This window comes from Caloenas nicobarica, chromosome Z (assembly GCF_036013445.1).
Source record: "Caloenas nicobarica isolate bCalNic1 chromosome Z, bCalNic1.hap1, whole genome shotgun sequence".
In the NCBI taxonomy this organism is placed as follows: Eukaryota; Metazoa; Chordata; class Aves; order Columbiformes; family Columbidae; genus Caloenas; species Caloenas nicobarica.
This window is the reverse complement of record NC_088284.1, coordinates 65,130,646-65,157,604: the sequence shown is the minus strand read 5'-3', so window position 1 is coordinate 65,157,604 and position 26,959 is coordinate 65,130,646. Positions and strand designations below refer to the sequence as shown.

The 26,959-nt window shown below is 36.3% G+C and overlaps 1 protein-coding gene across 3 annotated transcripts in view; it reads right to left on the bottom strand.

Annotated features, from left to right (window-relative positions):
- The window catches only part of CCDC171 (coiled-coil domain containing 171), a 155,500-nt gene that overhangs the window by 96,418 nt on the left and 32,123 nt on the right, over positions 1–26,959 (bottom strand). For 2 of the 3 annotated variants that reach the window (XM_065656381.1, XM_065656382.1), the window contains exons 8-12: positions 25,546–25,706; positions 17,637–17,775; positions 9,192–9,294; positions 4,411–4,514; positions 1,520–1,609 (exon numbers count right to left, since the gene is read on the bottom strand). In XM_065656381.1, the coding sequence (XP_065512453.1) occupies positions 1,520–1,609; positions 4,411–4,514; positions 9,192–9,294; positions 17,637–17,775; positions 25,546–25,706 (597 nt within the window). The remainder of the gene's footprint in view (positions 1–1,519; positions 1,610–4,410; positions 4,515–9,191; positions 9,295–17,636; positions 17,776–25,545; positions 25,707–26,959) is intronic. The other variant, XM_065656383.1, reaches the window with a different exon arrangement.

Here is a 26,959-nt window from a genome sequence, read left to right as displayed (position 1 = left end):
ATCCCTGATCCGTTACAGCTGAGTCTGTAGGCAACACAGACAGCTGTTGTTACCCACTGTATTCTTCATCTGCATGATAAAAAAATGTGAGGACTCTCTTTGGAGGTTTGACCATGGGAAGAAATTAATAAACAGAAATGGCCATAAATACAATCATGATGTTACCAGTACCAAATCTCACAAGGTAAACAAAGAACTTAACACACTACCCCTTTTCAGCCAAAAGATAGCTGAGATGGAGCAGACAGATACAGATGCTTTCCTCAACTACAAGCACTAGATTTCCAGCACTGCTAAAGCCTGCTAAAGGTCAAACTGAAAGCATTGTTTGTTTTTCACAAAATCATAGGTGCTTATATAGGAAATAGGATAGGAAAGATGCCACCAAATTCATCAGACATGAAAACTTCTTAATGAAAATACTAGAAGATTAATGCAATGTTAAATTTCTAACACAAAGGTTTTCAGACTGGATCTAGTTTTCACTCATACATACAATTTTATTAGCACAAATTTAAAGATAGAAGACAGTGGTGTACTGCCTAAAACCCAACACCGTTGATGGGTAGCAAACTCAAGTTTTTGCACGAAGACAAAAAATATCTGTCACAATAGTTTGCAAAATTTTTAGGTGCCTTACAAAGGTGCTGTAACAGAGGCAGAAGTTTTAAGCCTTCTGAACATAAATTAGTGAACAAAGTTCAGATCAGATGAAAGGAGATTGTGTGCAAGTATCAATTAATATGAAGATTCAATGAGTGTTGCAGTATTATCTGTGACTAAACTGAAACGATAAAGCAGCATATCCCCAGCAAAAAAATCTGAGGAACACTGGGAGTAGAGACATTCTATTTTGGCAGTAACATAATACACTGCCAGTTGGGAGATTAAGTTTAACCATGACCTCAGGACTTCCTCACTCCCTTGGCCACTGATGTAACCAGACAGGACATTACAGAAGTGGTGTGTCAGCCAAAAACAGAGACAAAAAAAATTCTTGTTCAGAAACTAAAGAAAAGAGATCTTGAGTGTTTTTATGAGCTCCCAGGTACATTTAACTCTATGAAGTTTTGGGCTGTACACTGTACAACTGTTAAGGATAACCTGATGCTTCATACATTTATTAACTTGTCTGATAAACACAGACAGAAGAAAAAAAAGAAGTCAACAAAGGACAGCTTTAACAAAATGTGTTTTCATAGGAACAGAGATAATTAAATTCTCTTCTCCTTTTCTTGAGAAAAACAGTTAAGAAAAAAAATACTGGTTTCAATATAAAACAACACTTTGCAAATTGGTAAATTTATTTCAAATTATTTCAGAAGTGCAATCATTTAAACGATCCGTAATGTAGTCTAAGGTGGTAGCCAGAATAAAGCAGCATGCAAAGTAAACTAGTCTGCTCAACAGACTACAATGACATAGACACTTACACTGATAAGAAAAAAAGACACCTTAAATCCAGAAAGATACTTTTTGCAGAACTTTCAAATTCCATGTTAAGTTCATGCAACCATACCTTAAGGTCTTGACTTAAAGCGCACCTTTTCTCTTTGGATATCTCAAGTTCTTTTGTCATCTTTTCACACAAAGCCTTCATTTTCCCAAGCTGTGAAAAATACAGAGGACCAACAGGCTTTTACAGAAAGGTTACATAATCACTCAGATATAAAGGAAGAATTTTCTAAATAAATGTAAAAAACCCCACAAACACAAAAACCTGTTTATATGTAAACTCCAGACAATCTCAATAATGTGCTAATATAAAAAACACTAAATAACACTTTCATAATGACTTAAGACAAATAGCAGTGGCAGAATCCCAAACTGAGTCCACTATTAACTTTCCCATTGACACTCAAAATATCTGACAAAAACGCAGACTTTGAAATGCATTTGAAAGTGTAAGAAAATTCAGATTATGATCTGGGGAGTGGTTTGAGAGAACAGGTTTTCAAAGTCAGTGGCCACCTGCAGAAATTGTACAGCTACAAGTGCAGTGTCTACTTTTTACTGAGTGCTCAACAGTACTCACACACCTGTAAAAAGCAGCAACATTCCCAAGATGTATGGTGACTACTGAACTGTTCCTGGTGTTACAAGCAAGCATCTTAAAGGTGGCTCATGACCATAACGTGTACTAGCTTCACTATACGCTTTCGAAAAAAGATAACATCATATCATTATAATCTGTCTCTTTGGTTACCTAATGATGAGGTTAGCAATACAAATGTCTGAAAGAACGCATCAAATAGAGACGTATTGTAGTGCAGGTTACTGCCAGCACTTGAGCATTAAGGAGCAACTTGGAAGTAAAATATTCCATTTACAAAATTTACAAATTACTTTGGAAATTATATTTTTGTTCGATCTCAAATCAGGAGACCTGGCAGAACCCTTAGAAATAATTGCAGTAAATTACAGAATGCTACTGAAGTATTTCCACTCTTGTTGCTGATTTACTAGCCTCTCTCTCTCCAAACATATTCTAGCCTCTACACTATACAGAAAGTCAAAAGCTTGTTATCCGCTGAAAACAAAATACTTACACACCTTTAAGTCACACAAATGAACCAGATTGTTTAAACTAATGTTTAGCACAGTAAGTTAAAGTGACACATGACAAGTTTACCAGCATATTTCGCATATATATACAGGTGTACGCACGTATTAATAACACCATCAATATGTGGGGTCTTGTTGAAAATCTCTCTATAAAAAAGAACCACTACATAATTACTCGAAACTAAACCTTTACTGCTGTGTATTAAAATATCCTGTTTTTATTGCACAGTGCCCTTCATAGTCCCTTTGTGCATTATTGTATTATTAAAAAGTTTTATTACTAAACATACCTAACATATAAAAAGCCAGAAACAGTGTTATCTATGGGGGTGGGGGTAATCAAGAAGGACAGAGCGCTGCCCTTTCTGTGCACCATGAAGGTGCTCGGTGATCTCTGGCTCCATATGACAACTTCAGGGTCAGTCACACACAGTCCTACTGGGAAGTCTTGTGGCAGGTCATCAGTTGGTCCTGCTCTGCTTGCGATTTATTCTCCTTGACAGTTCATTCTTCTTTCTGTCAGAATACTCTCTTTGCTTTCTTAGCAGCCACCCCCTTGGTCTCCCCACTGCTGTCTCTGGCACAGTTTCACAACAAAGCACATCACTAAGCCAAAGCCTGCTGAGTCGACTTTTCAACTGTGCTGTGTACCACATGACATTCCTCCTCCCAAATAACAATTCGCTGTGGGTAATATGTTCCTAGTTACTCTGCAGCTTCCAGACTTGGGTCTCAGAAGAGTTTCATAATGACTATACACATTGGTTCTCTTATCTCACTGGGAGAGACCTGACAGCCTTGCTGTTTACAAAAGTATAATTGTTTCCATGGTCACTTATTTTTGTGCCCATTGAACAAATTCAAAGGTTTTGCGGGAGATCATTCTTTTCCTTTTCTTATCCGAACATTGTGAGTGACTAGCTAGACTATGCATTTGTCAAAACAAGACAAAACCTAGAAATGAAAAACCAGTACTAGCACTTTTACAATCTTATCACACCTTGCTTTTCTGTATTTACCACTTTTATCCAAAGATACGCTAATTACAAGTTTTTACAGAAAGATTTAACAGTGCAGTTAACTTTTCTCTACAGCCTTTCAACTCACAAATTCATAAAACATTTACGCCCAAGAGTATTACTTTAATCACATTAGCAATACAAATGAGAAAATAAATGCAAGATTGTGACTTTTCAGTCAGTAAAATAAAAGGCCAGTAAGACTACATGGAAAACAGTTGATTTTTTTTCAAGGGTAAGACTTCCAAAGTTGAAATATTTACATTACTGTCTTAGATACCTTAAAGTATCAGTCACGGTCCTATTTTACTTGAAAAGACCTCAAAATAGCACAGAAAGAGATTTCGTCATAAACACACTCATCTCAGAAAATGATGCCACTTTTTAAATGTGCATGGGCATGCACATTCACATAACCAATACCAATGACTGTTGATGCCCAAATGTCACATATTTAGGAATATTGCTGTATACACTGCCCAACTCTTAAATTATCATCTTTTAACTGAAATCCTATATATGAATGGTTTGTTTTCCTGAATATGTACTGATAATAATAATCCCAGTAGGCTTAATAAGAAAACAAAACCAAATTAAACTAAAAAGAAAAACAGAAGACATCTCTTCTCCCTGTACCCCCAAATGTAAGTGAAACTTCACTGTAGGGCAAGCTTAGAGAAATAGTAGTGACAGAGGTTATTTCTTTGGGTATACGTGAAGCTGTCAACTCAACATTCCCACTCTTCTGACCTTCTTTACAAGCAAAGCGCGTATACTGCTCCAGGCCAAAGGCGATACATATAGAGTCAAACAGTGCAAGAGTTACCTCATTAGACATATCTTCCAGCTTGTTCTGGTAAACTGTCAAGGTACACCTCAAAGTCTCATGGACAGAGCCTCTCACAGCTTTATCTTTGTCCTTACAGGTGCCTGAAGAAAAATACAGAATGAAAATTAAGCCTTAAAGCCACAGAGAGAAAACTACTCACCCTGGATGAGAGGTATTAAAATTAGCTAGGGCTTCAGTGACAATACAAAACACCGAACAGCAGCCTTGTTTGCCACAAGAGATGCAGCTGAATAGCCATACTTTCACAGCAAATACAGCTGAAAGACATTTGTAAAAAAGGTCTAATACAAGATAAAGAACTGTAAATTCTGGATTACATTTCTACCTAATGTATTTGGTATGCAGTCTCGCATATAATTTCTACTGTGGTCAAGTCTGTGTCATTCAGTCAGACCGGCCAACTTTAAAACCACACAATAACACACTTTGAAAAATGTTGCCTGAAAGTTAAATATGTTACACTTTTCCTGACATTATTTTGCTGTTGTGACTAAGCATGCATATTATAATGTAGTACTTCATTTACTCAAAACTTTACCGAGCCAAAGATCACATGGTTATGTTATGCTTGGAGAGGTCTTAAAAACCTTTTAAATGATCTTGAATTTCATTCCAAAGGAAATAATAAAAAAAATTTATTATCTGTCTGCAGAGTCCTACATAATGTTTCAATTATAAATCTTAAAGCTGATATATCCATTATATACACAGTACACTTATTTATTAAACCTTTAGACAGAGACTTCTGATCTGGTTGCCTTAATTAGGGACATATGAACAAGTTTGAGCATTCCAAAGCACATAGTGCAATGTGCTAAGAGAGCAAAACAACATTGTATTGATCAGGAGGTCACAAGATGTCAGCTGATATTAAATTTCCAAGAACAAACTATTCATTTTTTTCTGGTGTTACAGCAAAATACCAGGTTATTGACAGATTCTTCTTCTCAGCATTATTTATATTAGTATGCAGCATTTATAGACTTATTTTGTAACAAATGATAGTATCATCTTTTCCACAAGTCTTGACACATTCTATAAGCAAAACTAAATTTACCAGCACTAATACCATCCTTACCTTGAAAAGGCAGTGAAAAAAATCTGTGGAATTTGAACTCTAGAGAGGCTAGACTACCATAATTCCCACACTATTAAATGATGATACAGGTGTTTATCACCTCTGAAAAGTCAGCATCACTAAGCAATTCACCTAGGGTGGCTCACAAAATCAAATCAGATATTAAAGTCAAAGCCTTTTCTTTGGCTCTCCATAAAACTTTGTCAGCTAGAGGATGTGCACTTACAGACTTAAAAGTTGTGGGGTTTTTTTAAGAATGCTGTGGTTAGTGTTACCTAATAAGCATGACATTCTATTCAAAGCACTCTACAAAAATGAAAGATTTGTCCTGTAGGCTATAAATAATGCATCACGGGTAGTCAGTGGAAAACTTCCACATATGCACAACTCAAAATATTGTCAACAGCCATTCTGAAATTTTTTCCAATTTTTTACCCTCTTCTCTCCCAACCCTTTGATAATACCAGAAAGTACAGAGTACTACTCTGATTGGACACTAACTTCTTTTTTTGACTGCCAGCCAACTGTTACTGTCAAAGTCACACCTAGTCAAACCAACGAAAGTTTGCAAGATTGCTTTCAGTAACAGCAGCAAGATCTGCTCCACAGCATGCAATTGAATTTAAAAAGAATGCGTGTACCAGTGACAGACTTCAGCTCTGTCCTATCAGCCACTCCAGTGGACACCTACTTACCACAGTTTCCAAAGGTCTACAGAGTCAGGGAAAACCAGAGGCTTCTCAATGAGACTCCAGTGCCCTTAACCAAACCTCTGAGTCCTAGAGATGTCCTAAATAGTCCCAATGTTACACTTGGAATCAGCATAAGAAGAATACATAAAATCTGGCCTTTTGTGAGAAGTTCAGATTTCACATTAAAGAAAGAGACTAGTAACACCTTACTACTATTTTTATCACTTAACCACAGCTATAGTTAAGGACACACATCACTTCAGTCCGGTCTTCTCAATTACAAGAGTGACTTGTTCACTACTGTCTATTGTAACCCTATTGTTTTCTAGGCAGCCCAGTCTGCCAATAGAAATTTCAGATTCCTCTTTCCTGCACTAGTTGAAAAGAAGCCTGTGGCTTTAACACAGGCCTAATGTTGTTTGTCTTCATGCAACTATGCAGGAGAGATGCAACATAATCCAAACGTCACTCTCTTGCTGGAGGAGCCTACTTCAGTGATGACGAAGAAAAACTCCAGTACTTGAAGCATTTTCCCAGCATCACCTAAGAGTTTGGGGGAAGAATTTTGGGAAAATGCCCAGTTCAGCAGGAATCTGACAGGAGGTATACAAGTGAGTAAAATCTTAAACTTGCTGCTTCAGACTTTCTACTAATGTTACTGGGCCTGGCTAGGATAGAGCTAATTTTCTTCACAGCAGCTCATATGGTGCTGAGTTTTAGATTTCTGAACAAAACAGTACTGGTGGCCCACTCTTAGCACATTATACTCAGTTCACTTCTTTTTTCAGATTACTAAAAACACAAATATTTTTTTCCTGAAATGAAGACAAACTTCCCTGAGCACAAACCCTGTTGGTGAATAACTGCAAATATGATAAACTGAATAGGGACAAACTGAAATCATGCAAGTTGCCAGACAAGAATAACAATACTGTGGAAAATTTATAAAGATCACTTAAAAGTAGAAGACATGGATTTATGGTTGTTATTTTGGAATGTATAAAGAAACAAAAAACTTTTAAAAATACCTTGCTTTTTAATCTTAAAGATATAAAGTCTTCTCTTCTTTTTCCTGTCGAGCCCAATAAATCACAGCCCAATTAGCACTTAAATGAAGGGGCTGGGCCTTTAATATCCACAGATTTTTAAGTAGATCTCTCAACCACCTGAGTTGAAAGTTATAAACAAGAACAAGAAACAAAGACTGCCCAGCCAGTTGTGGCTCACGTACTTCCTCATCTCCTAATTAGACTACATAGATTTATTCAAGATTTACTTTTATTGGCATCTAGGCATTCCCATTTCAAATATGATTACATTAAACATTTTTATTGAAATTGAAAGAAATACTGTTACATGATAAATTTGTAAGTACAACACAGTAAGGCAATAGCATTAAAAAATTAAGTTTCACACTTAGAAGCATAGTAAATATGTAAACCAGATGTCTTAGTCAATGTCCATTTTAGTATTAGTCATAAAGGCTCAATCCACAGAAGTGCTAAATTTGACTTTCTGCCTCAACTGAACCTCTGCAGAGATGCTAAAGCTTAAAAAGAAAGAAAGATATCTTTAAACCCAATCTTTAAAAGTTTACCTTAAAGCAATTAATACTGAAGTTACTGTGACTGAATCCCTAATATTACAGAAACAGGTCAAAGCTGTTCTCTGCAAGGTATACCACTAGGGAGGAAAGAAAACCTCCCCAAAAGACAATTACTGCTTTGGAAACTGCACTTTGTCAGCAGCATCCAACTCCTCCCAGAATTGCTGAAGCCTCTCTTGGCACATGGAACATTGCAAGATTGAGGAAAACATAGTTTTGCAGAGCTTTTCAGTCTGATGTATCTACAGTAAACCTACAGGTATTACCCACAGGTATTATGTTTATAATTACAGAATAAAACCAAAACCAGTTCCCTAACAAACAAAAGCAAATCATACTCCATATGAGGAAAACAATGCATCACAGATTAAAAGTTCAGCTTTTAAGGGCAACAGAAATCTCAAGAAGTTCTTTTATTCAATTTTAACAGTACCAGGCCCTAATTTTTTTTTTTTTTTTTTGTGAAAATATATAAAAATGCCTCTTTAAAGGTGTTATATGATTCCTTTATGTCCACTGTTGCTAAAAAGTGCGAAAACACATCATCACAATTTATATAACATTAACTCACTGGCTCTTTAAGCAACATTTTGCCTGTTTTCTTCCAGTTTACCTACACTGTAAGTTGGAAGCATTTTGTGTCTAATATGTGATTATTCTAACAGCAACCTCATAGAGAAAACTTTTATAGATAGTTTTAAATGAAGACTTTTGAAAGTGTACTATTTTCACCTTTAAAAAAATTACAGGCTTCAACGTTAAAGCTCAGCTTACCTTAGCCACTGTTTCAAATGTTTAAGCAGGCAGCAGTTTGTTGAGTTTGATACAATCATTACAGATGAAACTAAGTATCAGAGTGACAGCCACTAATTTATAATTAATTTTAATGAAAACAGATAAATATTTGGTCTGTATTAGATCAAATGAATGCAACATAGTACTAGGCCACAATCAACAGTAAAAAGTATTGTGTTTTATCATATGTCCTACACAACCTTTGTGAATATATGACCTTTAAGTTGCTGAAGGTTGCCTCAGAATTTGGCTCAGTTCAGGCAAAACATCTGTTCCCTTTGCAGGTATACTGTAAGGACTTTTTTCTCAGTTGGATTTAGAGCACAGCAAGTGAGCCCTTTTCTGACCGATCATATATACCCCAGCATTTGTAAATCAAGCTCTGGGCTGACAACAGCAGGTCCACATTCCGTCACCCTTTCTCAGCTAGCAAGGCCATTTGACTGCTGTGAGAACTGCTCTTATCATGTCATCAAATCAAAGCATGTTGAGAAGAGGGAATGCAAGAGGCATCTGCAGAATTCCCACAATGTAGTGACTTTGGAACACTGACAGATGCATCTGTCATTTTATACCTTCAACTAACCTGCTGTCCGCTGGCCTGACATAGCAAAGCTGTCCAAGAGTAACTCCAGCTCTCTCATGTTGTTTTCATATGTCTCTGTTAGAAAGACCTGGTGTTTCTTGGCCTTTATTTGACAGGAGATACAGACAAGACAAGAGGAAAAAAAAAAAGAAAAGTATTAAAATCATAAACAGAATATAGTTCACAATGTTGCTTTTATTCCCCTTTAAATTTAAATTGCTGCTATATTTCTTATTACTCCTTTTCTTGAGCCAAGACACTTAATGTGACATCACAAATAAGTAATATGGAACCCTGGAAACACACTTAGGATAGAACTAAAGGTTGCAGGTAGTCAAAAAGAAAAAATGGTTGTACTAAAACCTATTCTTGATCATCTTCTCCTTTAAAAATAATGAACATGAATTAACTGCTGCCCATCTATGCAAGCAACAAAATCTATTGTTACACCCTACAAGGGCATCCAGAAAGACACCAAACTACTGGCAGACAGGCTAGAAATTCATGATTTGGCACTCAGTCAAAACCCACACCTATTCTCATTGCAAATCTGCCTACTTTAACTGTTAGTATCTTCCATGCTTGATAGTGATTTCTTCAATATCAAAAACTCCTCCTTATGCATGGAATATAAAGCAGCAGAGTCCTTCAGCTCTTATCACTGTATTTTCTTAAAGAAAGCTGTTCACTAAGTGCAGCCTATTGTTCAAATCAAGACACTGGCTTTATTCTGAGGGTAGAAAGGTATTACAGCAGATTTTTTTTTAATCACTACAACAGAAAGACTATATCAAATAATTCCTTCAATTTATATCTGATACTAAAACTTGCAATTTTCAAAGATATGCATCCATTAATTCCAGACAAGACCAATGTCTTCTTGGACAAACATAGTTCTGACTTCTCAAAGAAATGTACAATTTTAGCAGCTGGCTGACAAAAAGTAACACATCTCAGCAGTTTATAAAACAAACAAACAAAACCACCAAACCTCTCAACAACCCCTCCCCCAAAATGAAGAGGAAACTAGATTTAAATAACTTCATGATCTTCTTATGACAAAGGTCATACTCAAAGATGTCTTATTTAATGCTTTTAATGACTCCATTTATTTTTATTCGAAATTCTAACGCCTATTTGAGAAATTTCAATTTCTTCTTGATGACGGAAGGTTAAACTTTTTGTATTGAGAAAAAAACCACTGTTTTCTATCATATCTATAAACTATTGCTTTAATTACTCTTCACTGCATGTGTAAGGATCCCATCAATTTCTCAAGCGTGGGAAACATCCTCTGCAGAAAAACTGCTACATACTGGTAGCATATAACTGTCAGACTAAAAAACCAAGAAATGCATTTAATTCTCTGCAGTGTTCTTCGCTATTCAGTTTAAATATTTTATAAACTTGCTTTACTTTTTCAATTTTAATTATATGTACTGTATATCAACTAATATATTATTCATATGTGTATTTCAATGTTAGGTCCCTTGTAGCATTTACATGCCTTTCCCTTACGTCAGAGTTTGTACTACATAACAAATTTCCAAACCACTTCTATATATTCAAAAATAACATGTAATTCTTACTATATAAAATTATCTATATAAATAGAGCTTGAAATTGCTGAGTTCCAGTAAAAATATTTTATGGGATGCAAATACATTAGAATAATTTACTCTCATGTACTGATATTATCTCAAATACCTCACATATCACAAATAAGAATATATAACAATATGATCAGCATCACAATAGAATACTCTTTTTACATAAATCACTCCAGCACAGACAAGGTCAGACTAAATCTGCCTTGAAAAACCTTTTCCCATGGAAAAGTCAAAATGTGATGTCCTCATCCAATTTGTTCATTTGGTTTAGTTAATTTACCATAGTTTAGTCAATATATTCAAGTATATTCAGCCTTCACCACTTCTCTGTGCTTTATTTGCACAGAATAAAGACCAAGAGGAAATTCCTTAGATTAGCTAGTTTCTCTACATGTCAGGTGCAAAGTATTTAGCATTTTTCCTTTCTAAATCCCATTTTCCATCACTGTCCACACTATCAGAAATTGAAGGAAAATATTGTAAAATCCTGTAAACTATGGTGCTGGAAATACAGGCACAGGTTAGGAGTCCAAAAGGGTCAGAATATACCGATGTAATTTCTTATGTCTCACTGACAGGTATCTAATAAGAATGTGCAGAGTCATAAAACCATGGAATAATTTAAGCTGACAGGATGTCTGGAGGTCATCTGGTCCCACTCCCCACTCAAAGTAGGGCCATGCTTGAAGTCAGGTTTTGTTGCTCAGAGCCTTGTCCAGTCATGTTTTGAGTATCCTCAAGGATGGAGTTTCAACAAACCCCCCAGGCAACCTGCTCCAAAAATCTCACAATCCTCACTGTGAAGTCACGTGGGGTTTTTTTGCTTACAGGTAATTAGAATTTCCCTTTCTAAAACCTCTGTTTTTTCTCACACATTCACTGCACAGTTCTAAAGAGAGTGTAGCTTCACCTTCTCCATGAGCACTCATTCGATAGTTCACAGCAGTAGCTGTAACTCCCATGGTTTTCTTCAGTCTGACCACAGCAAATATGCATAACTCTTCATTTTGAAAAGGAAAATGGAGTCCACAAGTGTAGAAGTCAAACACAATCGATTGCAGCTGCTGAAAGAGATCTTCTGCCAGATCCAAGTATTCCAGGAAATGAGATTACTTCCCCCTCAACAACTCCACCTCCATCATCACATTTGTGTTAGGGGATGCCATTCCCACAGAACTATTGGAAGAGTTCTGATGTGAGTGCTCCCTAGACTACTTCAAAAGCAAAATCCAGTGAGAAAGTGCTAAAGCCATTACTTAAACAGAGTCTGCTTCCCAGACCACATCAGTAAAAACAGGCAAAAGTACACCTGTAAAGTAAACCTTCTGCTGACTTTGCTTGACTTCCTGCACATCAGGATGGACCATTCTTGACCTTGGAGGTGATCCTTGAAAATGACCTTCAAAATCAAAAGCAGCAGCAGGTCTGCAAAAGGAGCTCCTGACTAAATTCAAATATTAATAGAAAGCATAAAAGAGGTGGAAGTAGGCATAGGTGATCTAGAAGAAATATAGAGACCTTGTCCAAGCATGGAGGGATATGCTTAGGAAAGGCAAAATCCACTTAAAGTTGAATCTGGCAAGGGATGTGAAGAGCAACAGGAAAGGCTTCCTGAAGAACATCATTAGCAAAAGGAAGACTAGGCAAAACGTGGGCCCGCTGCTGAATGGAGCAGAAGATTTTGTGACTAGGATGCAGAAAAGGCCATCTCAATGCCTTTTTCACCTTGGCCTTTACTAGTAGAACCTGCCTTCAAGAATCCCCACATTCCCTGAGACCAGTGGTAAAGTCTTCCTGTGAAGATTGCGCGAACACTTGAGAATTTAAAATTCTTGAAATGTATTAGGAGTACTTCCTATACCACCCAAACACTCTCTCTCTCACCCAAACTCTCTCTCACAAAATATTCAGAACAGGAGGCCAGAAAACAAACAATATGGGAGCAAAGTCATACTTTCTGAGCCCAGAATATATGTAGCATATACAATGCTTCCCTAAGTCAAACTCCATATCCTTAAGAAGGCTCCTGTTATCAAAAAACATCCCTTGGGGATAAAATAATTTTTGGTAGAAAAATGTGTTTGGCAACATATTTACTTAACCACCAATTTTAAAACACAACCGCACCTTTAAAGAAATTAAATAGAAGCCAAGTATTTTTCATTACAAGTACTGCAGGCTCCAATCAGGATAAAATCTCTTTTTCCAAATGCTTATCCTTATCGGTAAGGATAATTAGAATTATTAGTAAAACCTATTACTTACAAAAATATTCCGCCCGCCATTGGAATTATGCTAAGCTTCCAGAAGTAGAGCACTTGCATTTATCTCTACTATCTGAGTTGCAGAGGTATTTTCCTTAACTACCAGTATTTGATTTTGGTATCGTTCCATCATTCTATCATACCATTCTATCATATCATTCTATTTGTTCCAGGACAGAAATTAAGTCCCATTCATTTTTCAGCATCTTCTAAAACGTATTGTTGAATAAAATAAATGCAAGCTATATGCACGCTTCGAGAATAGCCCATATGACCTGATGCCACAAATGTGCATCTGTACCACAAGTCTCAAGTTCAATAATGTTTAAAAAATAAACACGTAAGCAGGTGTTGGAGGTCTTTGCAAAATTAACTTATCAAAACATCAGCAGTATTATGAAAGGAACTGGGGTATAGTCCTGCAATGAACTGCCGTAATTCCAAGAGGAATTTCCTCTACTTTGCTTACAGTTACAGGAACTTTCCTGTGTGGCTGTCTTGCACACGGACTAATTCAGCCACTCGATCCGCAGTACAAATCCCATCTGGTGTTTGCAAAATACATGCCAAAGCCAGAACTGCACACACAGCCACCATAAAGCAGTATGTTCACATACTCCTTGAAAAGCATTTGGGTAAATTCTTTAAAAAAGCATCAAAATGTTTACCAGGCATGACCTTGAGGAAACAAAGTCAAAGCATTTTTAGAAACAGGCTCCAAGTGACTGCTCCACAGTTAACAGAAAATGGGTTTTACCTGAGTGACATTCTGTACAGCAGAATAGTGGCACATATTTTAAGCAACGAAGCCTAAGTTTCAATATAAAAAGAACATAAAACCCTCACTAACAATCCCTCTCCTTAGGCTAGTGTTTATTTTTGCTCAAGTTATTTAACTATTGAATATTTAATAGTTTGTTTATTTTTTTATATTAGCTAGAATTTTCTGAAGTCTATAGAGGGGTCTTTAATAAGTGTCTAGCAATATGTAAATTAAATACAATTTCTCAAGAAATCTAGTGTCTCAGTTTCAATCACCTGAAATAAAATTAATCAAAAATGCTCAAGTTTTACATGGAACTATTCTAGTCCCACTTTTGGTGAGTTAGAATGTTATGATGTATATCTTCGATTTTTTTGTTGGTTTGTGGGGGTTTTCTGTGTGTTTGGTTGTGTGTGTGTGTGTGTGTGTGTGTGTGTGTGTGTGTGTAGTTTTTTGGTTTTTTTTTTTTTTTTGTCGGAGGAAATAGAGAACTAGCAACTCTAAAATCATTTTTCAGATGCTTGTCTCCAAACACTAACACATCACAGCTTGAGTGACCTCTCCACTTCCAGAATAAATTACAAAATTGGTTTCTCCGTAGAAGATCATTTAAGCATATGCTTCAGACCGACTGGTCTTCTTAAACTAGGACAATAACAGAACTAGCATCTGGGTAGGAACACTCCAACTCTGAGATAAGGCAAGCAAAACAAAAATCAAGGTAACATAACATTTAACAATCATTAGCACAAAACTAATGAAGACGGCATCTCAGTTTTTTTTTTTTTAATTGAAAGAAAAAGTTCAGTTCGCAATTAATCATCTAGATGAAATTTACATCTTTGCCATTTAGTACCAGATTCTACTCCATAGAATTTGTAGAATAGAATCATAGTCTTCAGGATATTTCATTGGCTGTTCAGCCAATACTTAAGACACTTTTGTTAAAGCACAATGGTTAATGTCTAGGTCCAATAACTAGATTCTCATACAATTCTGCTCTGTCTTTCACATTACAACAACCTACAAAGCTATTAGACAGCTGAGATGTATACAGTGCATGAGTGCATGCATGGATATAAGGGAAAGATTCATATGCCACACAGAAAAAGACAGGTTCTGCATGTCTATTACACTATTACACTACTTATACACAGATTATGCTACTCCTGATAGTATCTATACAAAGAGGAGGAAATGAATACACAGCTCTTCCAAATTAAAAGAATTTATACTAAAACACACCATTTTTAATGACTTCAATTTCCTAATACACATTCTGATGAATTGGCAAGTTCCCCAAACTTCAATATACATTTCTCATAAAATAAAGGTTCAATGTCTCCCGATTGTCCAGTACTAAGAATTAAAGACCATCCACTACTAGGTGCCAGAAATGTAAATATCCTGAGTAACTTTTAAAACTATTAAAGGCACATCTTATTCTTTCCATGGGGCAGGAATACAGCTGGGGCTGTTTCAATTTTAAACAAGTTCTGAATCACAATGGCCATTCTTCCAAATTCCTATTCTTCAAGCTAAAAATTTCTAAAAACCCTACCTGGAAATAACTACAAGCTTGAGACCAATTTCCTCAGAAAAAAACATAATGGAACTCTTAAGAGCCTGCTCATGCTGAACATTCATAAGCAGTTTTGTTTGATACCAACAGATCCTATCACATTTGATCCATGCAAATTTCTGGCAAATTTCTGCCACATGCTGATATTTAAAATTAAAAGCAGCATAACTACTTTACTATACATTCAACTGAGCCATAAAAAAAAAAAAGTTCTTTTTCAAATAAAGTTTCCGAATAATGCATTTCATCCATGCGTAAGTCTGCTTCAACAGAGAGTCTGCTTCAACAAAGAGCCTTCACTGATTTGGTTATATTTCCCAAATATTTTACAAACAAAAATATTAACTTGTATTATAGCAGTACAGTGAGAAACCAATATAAGATTATCAGACTGGAGTGGAAAAGACATATTCAGGATGTCTAACAATAGAATAAAATATAAGAAAGTAATGAATAGATCAGGAAAGCAGGAGAGGGAAATGAAGGGAAGAGAATGCACTGACACTTTCACACATTTTTAGTATGGGTATAGGGAAGCCTAATAACAGTATATGAAATGTTATCTATACTCAATTTTTGCTAGAGTCTTCTGCTTTTTCATTTTGGGAAGAAAAATAACAAAAAGCTGTCCAGACTGAGTAAACAAGACCACACACAGGCAGTCCTGCTTCCCAAACAAATACAAAAGTCTTCAGGAAAAATACAAAGCCATCCAAGGTGATAAAAATCTAATCCCATAGGGGACCAGTAATACAACTCCTCAGAAAATGAGTATTTTTATTACCTGTTCAAGACAGTCTTGTGGTTTGAAATCATTCCAGTAAAACAATTAAAACAACCGGCTCTATGAGTAAGACAGTTCTTATAACTGAGACAATCTATTCTGCTTTTTACCTTTCAGTAATGTAACGTTCATTTTGAGTACACCATTTAATACTGGTGTCATTATCAGAAATCTTGATCATGAACAGAATATTGTCCTGAATTCTTGTCAGGTACAACACATATTTTACTAAGGAACACAAAATGAAAAGCTAGCAAGTGCTCAGGGTTCATAGTAGAAATTTTTCAGCTTAGGATAGTATTTTATATTAATAAATAGCAATCATTACTGACCGTAGTTAGAGGAGACAGTTGCTTTTGTCTCTTCATGTTCCTTTTGTGCCTGATGACTTTCTCGGGTTACCTAGGCCAGCAAATGCCTTTTGACACATTAATGCTTGCATGGAAGAAGCTGTGATTCTCCCAGAAGGAAGAGGGAGGGTTTGATTTTTCTTCAATTTATTAGGTACTAAACTGTCTGAGAAGTGAATAACACTAAGGCAGTTTATGAAATAACTCCATCAACTCAACAGAAGACATCAACAAATCTGAAGATCCTCTGATGTGGGTCTCTTCTCCTGCTTATAGACCACATTAATGTTGCATACTCACAGCCTCAACAAAGAGGACAAATCTGCAAGCCAGCATCAAAAAAAGTTTACAATACCTAAGTACAGAAATACTGCAAATGCTACTACACAATGGAATGAGAGAAGGTTTTCTAGATATCCTAAGATCTTTGCTTTATCCTTGCTGCTGTGCAACAGGATGGCAAAATCGTTATTCAAAGATGAGGTGGGTAGAGACAGTGAGAAAGTCACAGCTGGTCATGTAAAAGGAGAAAGACTTCAGAAAATAATCCAGTAAAATATATCCAACATGCCAAATCCACATCAAAGTAAAAAATCCCTCTGCTTTGTCACCTTCAAATAAGTAATTTTCAAGCAAGTTTTACAGTCAAATGCTTGCACTAAAAACAAAATGTTACCTGGAATAGAAATGAGCAAGCCTACAATGGTAGCTAATAAAACTAAGAAAAGAAAAAAGCTTGGGTAGAGAGAACATTCTCCACAAGGAACCATAATCCATATCTACAAATTGCCTTCTTTGTTAGGAATGCAAACAGAAGTTAATCTTTTCTCATAGTCATACTTCTAAAATAACTGTTTTCTGCAAATAAGTCTTCCGTTAAATACATGGTGTATCACTTAAAATACATTTTTGAATTAGTTTCTCCAGTGTATTAGCTATATTTACTCATGTTTTACAAAACAGAGTAACTAAATAAAATCAGAGTAACACAATGGCAGAGTTCTTCCACAGCTCAGCATAGCAAATGCAGATCATGTTCACAGCATGTTTAAAAAACCCTAAACAATGAGTGCCATGTGCATTTTGTCTTACCATTGAAAGTTCCTCCTGTAATTCTCTGAAGGCTTTTTCATTATTCCCTAGTCTCTGGGTGAGGTCTTTAATTACCTTCTTCTTTTCCTCAATCTTCTCATTCATTTGCTTGTTTGTAGAGAAACACTCTCTTTCTAATCTGGAAAGTTTCAGCATTAGAACATTTTTATCAAAAATACTTTTGTCAAGTATACTATATAAAGATAATCAATGTATATGGGACATATCATGTTAACACATCATATGGCTTCCGAAGTGGCTTTTTTTTTTCTTTAACGGAAGGTACATATTCCTTCTAAGGCTTTTCAGGAAGTGGTTATGTTCTTTTCTGTAATCAAGGCTTGTGTTAGGTTTCCAGCCATATATTCATTTGGTCTTTGGATAGAGCCTCCAAATTACATATAATAAACAGAATTCATCATCTTTTAATTAACACAGTAGCTCTCTTCAGAAATCATGTCCCATCTCACATAACCAACTCTGATTTCAGGTACAAAGCTTGCTCCTAAAGTTTCCACATACCTGACTGTATTCTATTCAGAATTGCATGACTTCAAATTTTTCCACCAGTAGACTGTTCCCAAAATTTCGAACAGTTCTTGTACTATATCAGTTCTCCTGGTACTCAGGAAACCATATATAAAGAGCCTGGCATAGCTAAACAGGCAACTCATTATAAAGCTACAACGTCAAACAACAGCATGCAGGAGACAGAAAAAGCGACAGGAATCCAAGGAAGAATTTAGAAAGATTGCCTGAGTATGTAGGCATGGTGTCAGAAAAGCCAACAGCTCACCTAGAATTGATGTTTGCGAAGCATGACAAAGATGACAAGAAGAGATTTTACCACTACATTAAGGTAGGAAAGAAAACATGGACAGACATACATACAAATCTACACAGACCACATAATTTATCAACAGCAGACACAGAGGTCACCACGCTCAATGACTTTTTTGCCTCGCTCTTCACTGACAAAGTCTTCCAAGCCTCTATGATCAGTAAAAGGGCTCAAAGAGGAGAACAATTACTAGCAGTAGGTGAGGACTGAGTCCAGGATTACTTGTACTCAAGCCATAGAAGTTGAAAAGGTCAGCTCACCTACACTCAAAGGTTCTGACAAAGCTGGCCAATATCATAGTGAGGTTGCTCATTATCATCACAGAGATTAGGGGAGGTCCCTGGCAAACGAAGAAAGGCAAATGTCACACCTTTATTCAGAAATGTGAAAAAGGACAAGCAAAGGAACTAGTTAGCCTCATTTCAGGCCCAGGAAGGCCATGAAGCAAGTCCTCTTGAAACAAATTTCTGGGCTCATAAAAGAGAAAAAGGTGATTGGGAACAGTCAGTGACGATTTAACACAGCTAAATCATGTCTGACCAACCCAGTTGTATTCCATGATAAAATGACCAGATCTGTGGACAAAAGGAGATCAAGTAGATTAAATATAACACAACTTTAGCAAGGCTTTGGCACTGTCTCACACAGTATTTTTAGAGCAAAGTTAGGACTTCAGTCCAGATACTTGAACTACAACATTGATAAAAATGGCTTGATGGTAAAGCTCAGATGGCAGTGGCTGATAAAAAGTGGAACACTGCAGGAGTCTGTATTAAAATCTGTTTAACATCTTCATCCATCACATGGATTAGGCCAAGACTGCAATCTCATCAAGTTTGCAGATAATAATGAACTGGGTGGGGGTAAGTCACAACATAACACAACTGATACAGTCAGGAGAAGGGATGCCATTCCCTGGAACCTAGACATGGAGGAGAAACAGGCTAGCATGAACCTTCTGAGATTCAGCAATGACATATGCAAAGATCTGAATTTAGGAAGAAAGAGCCCCCTGAAGCATTATGGCTGGTATCTGGCTAGGGAACAGCTATGGTCAAAAAGGACCAGGTAATCTTGGTAGACAGCAAGCTTGCCACAAGTCAGCAGCATGGCATATGGGCAGAGATAGCTAACAGTATCCTGGGCCATACCAGGAGTAGCATAGCCAGAAGAGCAAGGGAAGCAATTAATCATCTTTTGTTTGGTACTCATTACAACACATCTAGGATAAAGACCAGTTTTAAGCACACACTTCCCCATAACACGGGAAAAAATTTGGAGTGAGCTCAGGGGAAGGTCACCAACATGCTTGGGGGCTGAAGTACATGTAAGAACTCAGGGAACTTGCTACATTCAGGCTGGAGAAGAGATATCTTCAGGGTGTACAACGGGACCCCCAGTATCTAAAAGGAGGTTATCAAGAAGATGAAACCAGTCACTTTACAGCAACATATGGGCAGAGGACAATAGACAGCAGTCACAAATTGAATCTAAAGAGGTTCAGACCAGGATAAACCTTACCCACCTTAAAGACAGCCAAACAGTAGAACAGGATCCCGGAGAGGGTGTGCCATCTCCATTCTTGGAACTTTTCAAGACTTAACTGGGTGAAGCCCCCAGCAACCTGATCTCATAGCTGATCCTGGTCTGAGCAAGAGGCTGGACTATAGATCTCTTGCAATCCCTTTCAACCTTAACTATTCTTCGATGTAACTCTTAGCAGTGGAAACACCCAGGTGTCTCTCATTTCCTTGTCTCTTCTCCTATCACTTCTGACTCACCAGAACTGAAAGTAATGAAAAGGGCTCAAAGTTCTTCCAACTCTAAAACTTTTCAATCAACATTTTCACTTTCTGACTTTGACTTATTTCTTATAGATCAATACATCTTTTTAGCTGAATGACTACTTTATCAGTCTTCCAAATACTTATGTGCTTCTGCTTCAGCCTGGCTGGTTTTTTTTCTTTCATTTAGATGTAGCTGGTAACTTCTTATTCTTAGAGGAAGAATTTGCCTGTTTCGGTCCCTCAAAGTAGCTTGTACCCCCACAGCTTTCAGAAACAGAGCAAAAGCAGTTCCAATTTATTCTGTCATGCTCTCACTCTTCAAGTAAATTAACGTGGAGACCCAAATCCCATGTTGCTTCCAATTTACATAGTGCTACTGGGTTGAGAGCTAATTAATAAATTATGCAACCCAGAAAAGGCTGTTTGCTTGGTGTCAGTTATTACAACCATCTTTTTCTGAAAAAATAAATTCTCACAGCTTTGTGTAGCTTCCAACTTTGGTATAATTTATCCTACATCGAGTCCAGCTAAAAAGATATACAAGTGTTCTAGCACAACAAATGAAGTCTCCAAGAGTTTCCAAAGACCAAGGCTTAAAGACAAACTCGTGGGACTACTCCAGAAAAAGGCAAAATATGTTAGGATGCCAAATCATGGCTTAAAAGAAAAAGCCAAGCTCCTGACATTGTGTGGAGTTCAAGGATCACAGCCTTCAAAGGTAAGTAGATCAAAGGCTCTTGTATTCTCTCTGAAGGGATCTAGTGAAAGCAATCACTGATATTCACCAATGTTACTGATACTTGTATGCTTCAAAGAATAAAAAAAGGCACAGAAAACAGAGGAAGCAGTACATGCCCACCCTGTGTAAGGACCTCAAGGGAACAGAGTATATTGATGTCCATCTGAGATAAAGCTTGACCTTCACTACCTATCTTTATGGAGCTCTGGAAATTTAGGTGTCTGGATTAACAAAATTTTAAGTATAGGCTGTTTCTGTTTCTTCAAGCTCTATTAACAAAACCAACAACTGTTTAACTGTGTTAACTTTCACAGAAAGGTTTGCATTCCCTGAAATCACAGAAGATCATTTGTTGTCAAAAAACTCATTTGGCAGACTCTGCTAGGGGTAATTGCCCTCATCAACAGATGATTGTGAGTAGTGAGAAGTACTGTTCGGATATTAGACAAAGTTTATTCTGATATCCAATTAACACACAGAACAGATCTTTAAGCAGGTATAAGTTCTTTTTTTGTACCAAAAAGACCCAGAATAGACCAAATCTGCTTTCCTGGGAAATAAGTGTTGAGTAGAATTAACTGGTTTAGAGGAAAAGGGGAAGGCTGGTTAAGTCTCTTGTTGCATTTAGTAACATAAGTATGTACTTCTCCATAAGCACTAATATCAAAGTTCCTAATATAACTGGTACCATAATGGTAAGTACTGTATTTCCTCGTCTCAGCCACAACAAACACAGCATTCCAGACAAAGAAAGTCACTAAAAACAACTCCAGTTTGGTTTTGGTTGGTTTTGAGTTGTTGGGTTGGTTTGTTTGTTTGTTTGGGTTTGTTTGGGTTGGTTTGTTTTTGTTTTAGGGTAAAGTTCTTGTTTAAGAGTTCTTCCTGTTTTTCCAAAATGTGATTTCCATGGACCAGAACTACCATAGACACAAAACACTTTGCTTCTCAAAGAAATAGCTTCGTACATCCAGATAAAAGATTCTCACAAGAAGCAGAACATGTAATTCAATATTTAACCATTATCCTTATGCTGGTCTGAATAATCTAATACAGAAAAGTATACCTTTAAGACTCTTAATATCTTTAAGACTTAGTTGGAAAATTACTACTTACGGATTTTCACAATTTTTAATTAACATTACTAATTTAAAATTTAAAAAGCAGATCTTGTGGTAAGACTTGTAAAGTTCTAATGGTTTGAAAAATTTCTAAACAGATGATTAAGCTACTATCAAAAATACTTCTAATTAGCTTACATTTTATGTTATTATCATCCCTTGATTCTCAAAACATATTCACACTAATAATAGAATAATTCAGGCCTTAAAGACTCGCATCTCTGTCACTAACCTAGTGGAGTGTGATTTCCAATACAGAGCTGTTGAAAGTGTGCTCACGTTCAACACCTAAAGGGGCAGTGGAGCTCCACATGGTAACAATTGGACAGAAGTATTCCATGTGCAGGCAGTACTCAAGATGACTTCTTGAGATAAAAGGTCTTGGCTCATCTGAGAAACTAATATAATTCACAGAATTAAACGCTAAACTCTAGTTCTTAAGGAAGCTTACATGCACATGCATACCACTTTGGGGAACTACAGTCTGGTGTGATCAAATCAACCAACCAAAATTGTAAAAAATGTAGGTGAACAACTCATATTTTATGAACTTTCTGTGGGGTCTGAAGGAACCTTCATCAGAGGATCTTTTACTGAAAATTACTATTGAGCATAGATATCTAAAGATAAAACATCTTGTAGTAGTGTGAAAATGATACAGAGGAGTACCTGAGAGAACAGTTGTGATGAAAGTTTAAAAAGAACAACTGAAGACAGACAAAAGCAGAAAAATGCCAAACATACTAGAAACCCTGAGAATCAAATTGTTTTGCTGGTATGTAACTCCCAGTGTAAAGCACTAACGTTCTTTTCAGGACCTGGTTTGCACGATGTGTGGTTTACAGTTTAGGTGGATGTATAATGCTTAAATATGTTATTGTATTTTAAAAAATCATTTATGCAGAGTTCATGACTCCACATTCATTTCATATTAAATAATAAAATCTAAACAGGCAGTCTTCTGTAATTTTAACCCTTTACTTATGACTACAAAGCTCAACATGACCTCACATTCTTTTTCTAAAGAGCTATAAAGATAAACTAATTCTGCACTTCAAAAGTTAAGTACTTTCGAAAGTCACAGATATAATTTCTACAAGTCTATTAACTCTCCAGATGGACTGACTGCACCCTTCAATTTGACAGTATCTGTGGTTCACTAAGCTCATTACCTTGAATTTGGGAAACAAAAGCTACAGGTCAGGTGCACTTTTTTCTCTTAAGAATGCAAGAGACATAATAACAGACATGAGGACAGACATGAGCTGCTTGTACAACTCAAGTGCTACTTTTTGAGCTTGGACAGAAACAACTGGAGAAAAATTCCTGAAACTTCCATAAGGATGGAGTAGATGGTATCTGGAGATTCTTGGAAGGTTAACAGTTCCCTGACTGATTACAGAAAGCCATGCTACAGTATCCATGTTGACAAGACAGAAGAAATTTTTCTAGACTGAGAACTACTCCATCTTAACAAGCATTAGCCAAAAAAAAACCTAAGAAAGCCTAGTGTTTCACCTGGGGATGCTGAATTTGGCTGGTCTAACCTCAAAGATGGACCTTGGAATATTAGATCTTGGAAGGACTGAAGAAAATGGTCCAAGACCAAGCACTGGAAGACCACTAATTCAAGAAAACTTTTGAGTCTGAAAGGAAGAGAAAGATTTCATCTGTAACAGGAATGTTGCATATTTTCTAGACCACTCAAATACAGAAACAAAACAAAAACACACATACAAAAAAACCCAAGACCAAAACAGACAAACAAAAAAACCCCACACCCACTATATTCTCTGTAAGAATAAGTTGCATACAAGAAAAACACATGCAGTGCAAAGTAGCTTGTTACATAAAACTACTAATCCAACAGCCATTCCTCCAAACAAGGCTGTTTTGAACACAAAAGAGCTGTTCCAAAACAAAACAACAAAAAACAAATAACATGTCAAATCAATGGTACACATCTTCTCCAGTTGAAGGAAAGTCAAAGAACTTGGTATTAGAGTTTAGTGCCATGTATATTGCTGCCACAGAACTCACGCTCAAAGCAAAAACAACCAGGCAGGAAGAGATTACAGTTTAATTAACCGATGTTATTTTAGGACCATAGAGAATCTTGAAATATACTTATTCAGTTTCCCAACTGTGAAGACAGCTGTCTTCCTGAAGCATCACATTAGATTACTATCATGATGTATTTCACATATTTTCACAAATATTTAACATAAAATTTATTTCCTTTTCTGTAAGAAAAAAAAGCTTTAATTTTTTTAATATGACTCTGGTTTACTTCAACACACAATCTTATATTCAGATTTCTTTGGCCTTATTTAATGAGAAGCCCTAAAGTGTTTATAATACAGCACGGGTTTCAACTATGTCACTGAAAACATTTCTGTAACCACGCATTTAAAAAAACTCTCTCAGGCCCACAAACTTTCTTACTTATGGGAAAACCAGTTTCTTTTGTTCTCCCCTATCGCTTGTGTGAATAAATCAACATAAATACCTATGTGTACAGACCCATATAATCCTCAGCTGAAAGAGATGCCACCTCTGTATTTTTCCAACCCATTCTACCAGCCTGAGTCTTTTCCCACACCTCCACCATGTGTTGCCCACTTTAAGTCTTCTTAAACTTCCTCTTTCCCTAAATTTCACCTATTACTATCCTTTGTTTTACCTATTCCTCAGTTCTCTGTCTTCCAACACCATTTTTCTTCCTGACATTTTCTCACCCCAATATACACCCAATTCAGCCAGGGAAGAAGACTCAGTACTGTGCATCCTATTTCTGCCTGGGGAATACAATGAGCCATTATTCCAAAAACCATCTGTTACCACAGACAGAGCAGATTGTGCTGAGCAGGAAAGGAATCCCACATAATTTCATCTGGGCTTACACATTTCACCCCATTTTCTACTTTTCGTTACCAAGTTAAAACTTTCCACAATTATTCAAAAGCTGAAAATGAAGTTTATCTACTATAAATTACACATAACTTTTAGACTGAAGTCTTAAAAGATTCATCTGGCTGCCCTAAGTGAAAAGTAATGTTTACGGAAACATTGTGCATAGAAAAAAAAAGCCAAAAACCTGTTATAAACCTGACACATGTGCTTTCCTACACTCGTCCCAAATGCTACTAGAGACAGGAGCCTATTGTAACTACTATATTCAACATTTATGCTTTAGCAAATAATTTATAACAGATCAGTTATTTTCTCTACCTACTGCTAACACGTATGGTTACTGATATGGACTGTTATTAATGGAATGCCAGGTTCAGAACTTTGTCTTGGTTTGGCAAATTGTATCAGACTGTGTTGTTTTCTAGTGACTGAAAATTATAGGGAATGTAAACTGTAAGTGGTACTAAAGCTGTCTACTGCCATTTTACAATGAATTTAAAAGGCAACTTACGCATTGAGTTTTTTCAAGTTCTCTTGGGCATTGTGTTTTTCTCTCTCATATGCATTTTCTACCTCTTTGAACTCTTTCTTGATCATTTCTAAATCCGAAAGAGCTTCTGCTTGGCTGGCTTTTTCCACCTGCAAAGCTCCTTCAAGGTCTCGAATTCTTAACTACCAAGTGATAAAAAAGCAATTAAAACAAGTTAGGAAAAACTATTATGATCTTTAATGCTGTTCTGTGTTCTGTTCTGGTAACTATATTCTATTAATTCCGTATTGAAATATAAAACCAGATAGCATTGAAGACATGTATAAGTGTATGAATACATATAGTTCAAAACAGAGACAAATAGATACGCTGACCAAAAGTACCTTTTATTGTCCTTTGCTGGTGTCTGGATTTCTCCTTTTTGAGCTATTACTGAAGTTTTCCAGAGGAATTATTTTTTTTTAAGTAGACCAATAACATGTGGGATTGACAGTAAAGGCTACACTTCCACTAGCAGAAAGCACACTTGTAGCTTGTTCATTTATGTGAACAAGGAAGAAAACCTTACCAGTCATTCACCCATAAGAGACAGGTCTCTAATTTTAAGGATTTTTACTCTCCGAGTTCCTTTGTATGTTGTAGAAGTAGAGATATGAAATTAAGAAAACTAAATCTTTCCTTTCTACTAGTTCAATCACTGCTTTAAAAATGTAAGTGCCTCTACATAGAGAAGATAATGAGAATATGAAAATAACTGACTGAAGAATGGCACTACTTACTTTTGTTACTCGGAAAATAAGGAAAAAAAAAAACGAAATTCTTTTTTTCTTTTCTTCTTAGTTTTCAAAAGTCTAGTATGAAGGGCTTGTTAGTTAGTATGAGATCACTAAGTAATCATCACTGAGCTTTTTCTGAGTTGCTTTTAAAAATAAACCATAATTGCCTTACCAGGTCAAATTCTGCAGGATACAGTTTAATAATAGAAAGATTTAATATTCAGGTATATATACTACATTTTTTCATACAATCAGTCTTTACTGGTAACTACAGATACCATAAGTTTGTTTGAAGCTGAAATGTACTCTGCATAATTATATTTGGAACTGCATTGAGCTCTCACTCCTAAAGCAGCTGGATATATGCATGCACTGTATCTTCAATTATCTGAGTTGCCCATTCAAAATACACACGGCAGGATATTTAAACAGTACTATAGTGTTCACCTATTGCGAAACTTTTTCTTTCCCGTCACTGTTTAAATGCTAGTGGGAATTCTCAAGCTTACAAGTGTGACGTTTTATTTTCTTATTTGTTCTAATAACTTTAATGTTCCCAGAAAAGCAGATATTTTTCTACTCTCTCCTTTTATATATTAGCTGTTACAATTTTGACACTTGTTGCAAAAAAACTATTCAGTGTTTTCACTGAAGCAAGT